Source organism: Oreochromis aureus, linkage group 5 (assembly GCF_013358895.1).
Source record: "Oreochromis aureus strain Israel breed Guangdong linkage group 5, ZZ_aureus, whole genome shotgun sequence".
NCBI lineage: Eukaryota > Metazoa > Chordata > Actinopteri > Cichliformes > Cichlidae > Oreochromis > Oreochromis aureus.
The window spans coordinates 33784785-33789355 of NC_052946.1; the positions used below are offsets into that span (position 1 = coordinate 33784785).

The 4571-nt window shown below is 41.0% G+C and overlaps 2 protein-coding genes across 3 annotated transcripts; one reads left to right on the forward strand and one right to left on the reverse strand.

Moving 5' to 3' along the window:
* Positions 1-262: 262 nt before the first annotated feature.
* On the reverse strand, positions 263-2585 carry LOC116319376 (pre-miRNA 5'-monophosphate methyltransferase). 2 transcript variants are annotated; one of them, XM_031738685.2, is made up of 3 exons: positions 2503-2585; positions 1363-1471; positions 263-978 (listed from the first exon to the last, which is right to left on the reverse strand). In XM_031738685.2, exons 1-3 carry the CDS (start codon positions 2547-2549, stop codon positions 439-441), a joined length of 696 nt encoding a protein of 231 aa, XP_031594545.1. In that variant the 5' UTR covers positions 2550-2585; the 3' UTR covers positions 263-438. The 2 variants fall into 2 exon arrangements, with proteins under 2 accessions (XP_031594545.1, XP_031594538.1); XM_031738678.2 differs by lacking the exon at positions 2503-2585 and having other exon boundaries at positions 1363-1816.
* On the forward strand, positions 2476-4519 carry LOC116319391 (cytochrome c oxidase assembly protein COX14 homolog). Its single transcript, XM_031738693.2, has 2 exons — positions 2476-2590; positions 4053-4519. The coding sequence occupies exon 2, from the start codon at positions 4063-4065 to the stop codon at positions 4237-4239; it is 177 nt and encodes a 58-aa protein (XP_031594553.1). The 5' UTR covers positions 2476-2590; positions 4053-4062; the 3' UTR covers positions 4240-4519.
* The last annotated feature ends 52 nt before the right edge of the window (positions 4520-4571 follow it).

Below are 4571 nucleotides of genomic sequence, written 5' to 3' on the forward strand. Positions count from 1 at the left end.
GTAATCGTGTGGGAGGATATGACTCCAGCACAATGATGCATCTGCCATAAAGAAATAAGACTGGGCTGAATATTAAATGTGTACAAAAAAGCGCATTTGATAATACAGGCTTGATTTCAGGATGCTGTAGCTAGAAGTGTTTTGGACTGATGATGTCATTAAAGCTGTAATGTTAAAAGAACTGTTGTGAAGTGCAAATTGCCACAAATTTCTACCACTTATTATACCCCCACCCCAACACACAGACGCACACGGGTACATATACACTTGTTTGCACTCTATATGAGCACAAAGTCCATTTATTATCACTTCTTTAAAATCTTTAGATTTGAAGCAGCAATTTTCTTTAATAGAAACAAACTAATTGCTGATTAATATCAATCTGTCTTTATGGTTTCTGCTGTCCTTCCTGCTGATGGGAACTCCTGACAGAGCCCCTCACGTCTTTCTGAAAAGCAGCAGCTTACGGTCCCATGCAGTGCTGCCAAAGCTCTGGATTAGCTCCATGCCACAGTGTCTTTCCAGGTGTTCCCTGGCATGATCCGCCACATCCCCTTGGATCTTCAGGGTCTTAAAGTGGTCAAAGTCCGAGCGTCCCAGCTTCCTCAGCCGCCGGGCTGCAGAGCGATAACACTTCCAGGGCTGGGCCTCCAGCAGGAGGTGCTGGCTCATGGAGGACAGGCGAGAGAGCAGCTGCAGCAGGCCTGAGTCTCCGTGGTTTAAATGGACCCACATGGTCACAGCTAGACACAGACACAAGTGGAAGTGGGAGCAACCGTGCTGGCTGAGGTAGTCCTGAAGCTGGTTGGTGTCTTTGGTGATGTCGAGAGGGATGAAGGTGATTCTGCTTGGCAGAGGGTTTATCTCCTGCGCTCGCTGAACAAGAGTTTCATCCAAGTCAAAGCCCAGGAGGTGAACTTTCCTCCTATCAGACTGTTCCTCAGGCACCAGATGTTTGTAGAAAGCTCCGCTCAGTTCCTGCCGTTCACAGGGTGAAAGAAAAAAAAGAGGACAGCTGTTATAGAGCTGACAATTTAAAGTGATCCTTAAAGATCAGCCTCTAAATCTGTTTTAAAATGTCTCTGAGGAAGGTTTTTAAAGATATAATGTCACCAGAACTTACTTAATGGGTGTGATCCCTTATATCCAAACCTCTGATAAGTCATTCAACTTAAACAAATGTGGTATGAGGACAGAAATTTACATTTAATTATTAGTCTACACGCTAATATGAGCATTTATGCATAATCGAGAACATATCAAAAAGTCCTGCCTATTTAAAGGGGGGACACTTAAGGGAAATATGGCCCAAATCATTAGGATGTATGCATAAAAAAAAAAAAACAACAGAGGTGGACTCACCCCTGAGTTACAGCCCACGTCCAGGATCAGCGTGGTCTCATCACTGTATCCTAAATCCCTGAGCAGAGCCGGTGGAATCAGACTCAGGCGGTTCTCCGGAGGGTTGAAGCTGTAATAATTTATGAAGTTACCGTAAGGAGCGGCGCCAGGATCGTTTATTTCATTGTCAGCATCAGCCTTGCTGTTCTTCGAACATGTTGCCATTGTAATGTGTGCGCCTCCTAAATGACTCCGGGTAGAAAACAGTGCTGACCGAACTGTTAACTTTATTTAGTTAATTATTTAAAGTTAAATAATATCAAACTAAACTCCTTGTAAGTAAGATCATTTATGCAAAGTACCAAAATGGCTCTATATAGCTAGCATATGACCGATAATGACCCTGATTTTTTTAAGTGAACAGCGTTGAACAGTTTCAACAGTTGACAACAAGTCTAGCACAGCCGTTTAATGGAACTTACTTACTAAAGGGCTCTGGTTTTTAGGAGGCGGGGGAGAGCCAAGGTGGCAACAAGCTGACGTTCAGCCTGACGCCATGGTAACGGTAGCCTCTGATACTGTCTGTGGGTCTACAACAGGGATGTCAAACTCATTTTACACAGTGGGACCAATGACTGTTTTCTACAGTCACTGAGTGGGACACATATACGGCTCAGTTTGATCTATAGCGGGCTGGACAAAAAAAAAACAGGATCTTTTTTTTTTTCTTTGGTTTGTATGAATGGCCACGGGGGAAGCTCTACGCTTCCGTATAAAATAGTTGATCACATTTTACTTTCTTAAAAAAATAAACATGCAGTTTAGTTTTGTAGACCATTAAAATTCAACTTATATGATCTTTTTCTAACGTAACAATATTTCATAATTAAAATACTATTATTATTTATTTATTTTACTAGGCCATTTTTATTTGTTTCACAGTTTAGCAACTAGCCCTGCCTTTTGTCCCACAGTGCACCTTCACTGTAAAATGTTCTTCTGAAATAAACTGTAGCGTCTTGATTAAATACTACAGGGGAAATATCTTAAAACTCGGAGATTTACTCTGTGTGCTGCTGCAAACACTCCCGGTAAGTAGGTGGCGCTCTGCTGTTTTGCCAAATCAAGAGAAATGTCCTATTGTAGTGTCCGTACCCGCACCTTACGAAAGCGAGTCCGCTAAAGTAGCATAGCAGCTGTGCTGACATTGAGAGTGATCACGCAGGATAGCGCAGTCTCATAATTCCAGGTAAGAAAAGACAAAAGTGTTGTCCACGAGAGCTTTTTCGAGTCGTGTGTCGGTTGTTAATGCGCGCGCACAGACCTGGACAACAGCTGTTTATCATTATTATCTCCTCCCTGTCAATGAGACAGGGAGGCGATAACTTGTCCTGTCTGAGGAGAATGAAAACAGCCCCCAGGTGTCCAGCCAAAAAGTGATTTCCGGTGTTCCACGTTAACTGTTTATTTAAGTTAACTTGTTAGATTTGTTTATATATTCCACTGTACCACATTCTGCATGTTACACGGCTACCAATCCAATCAATGTGTGTCATTAAATCTGTTTATTTTAAATACTAACAGCCCAAATTCTCATTAAATAATTGCGTTCGCTTTTAAGGTGCTCTGTAGTTATCTCCTCTTTTTAAATCCAGTTAGTCGTTTTTTGTTTTTAACCCAGATCAGTCACTCTGAGGGTGAACAAAAGCTCCAGCAGCTCAGAGCGGAGGAAACAAGCTACATTTGCTTATTTTGTGCAGAATATTGCGATGAAATTACCTTTTACTGGGAAGGCAGCAGCCCATGTTAAACTGTGACTATCACCAATTAACGTGGGCGTGTTTCTTAAATCAGCAGCATGTGTTTAACTGCGGATCTAACATCTGGAACTCGGAGATGGAATATGTAAACAAATCTAACCATTTAGCCTGTATTTAAACTGTTGTAAGTTACTTGTTATAATCTATCAAGCATATCTCTCATTTTGAGGAAGAAAGAACAATCCTGCCACAGGTTAGAAATTGTAGTGTGCTTCTTGTAAAGTGAGTTTTATATAGCCTTTATTTATCCAGGTAAAAAGTCGAATTAACAGTAACAATGTGTTTTTCAGCAGAGACATGGGCAAAAGGGCAGCTTACACTTCTGCAAAAATACTTTAAGTGGCAAAAAAGACTTGATTGAATATATTGTTGAACAGAGAATGGGCACTATAACGCAGAGTCATCAGGAAATTAAAAAATATATACTTTCTATATAGCACTTGTAAATCCTGTTGACTCCAATGTTTACCAATATAAGATATTAAACATACAAAAGCCTTGGCAGGAATAAAAACTGAAAGATTAAATGCCTCACTGCCTCCAGGAGGTCCTCAGACTTTTAATTTTTGCTGGTGTGATTGGTAAAGCTGAGCTTGTGTGCGTGATAAGCAGGAGCAAATGTTTTTGATAAAATCTCAGTCATCTTGTTCCAATTCGTCTAGGCCAAAGTATCAAGTACTTCACAATAGTTGAGTATTTCCATTTTAGTCTACTTGTCAGGAACACACGGGTTCACTACTTATTATATTTAATACACAAGTATAGTAAAAGGTGTGGATGATGCTGAATTTGTTAGAGTATTTATCAAATTAACAGATAACCAATATTCTCTCCTTAATAACTTTCCGCCTTATGAACCCATTTTAATCTCCTGTTCCTGATTTCCTTCAGGATCCCCAGCATGGTGACAGGAAAGCGGCTCGCAGACATCGGCTATCGGGCATTTTCTGCCTCGATGATGCTGCTGACGGTGTACGGGGGCTACCTGTGTGCAATGCGAGGATACCGCTACATGCAGAGGCAGAAGCAGCTGAAGCTGGCAGCAGAGAACCAGGATCCTGAAGTCATCAAAGACTGACAAAAGCTCTGCTTTTTGCACACATGTGGACATTTCTCATTCCTCCTCGTCTTTGTCCAGCAGCGAATTGTGATGTTTATTCTTCAGAGGACACTTGTGATTCCAGCAAGGGCACGGCCCCCTTATAAAGACGAGGATTTGTTTATAAAGCTCCCAGAAAATGAACCACGAGCATATTTGCATCACTGGCTTCTGTCAAATTCATTGTGAGCTGCACTATTTCAGGAATAAGATGGATGTAATTGTTTGTATTATATGACATTAAATGCATTGAGCTACAGTGTTGTGTAATATATTGAAATAGGACTCAAATAAGATAGGACAAGCAGAAA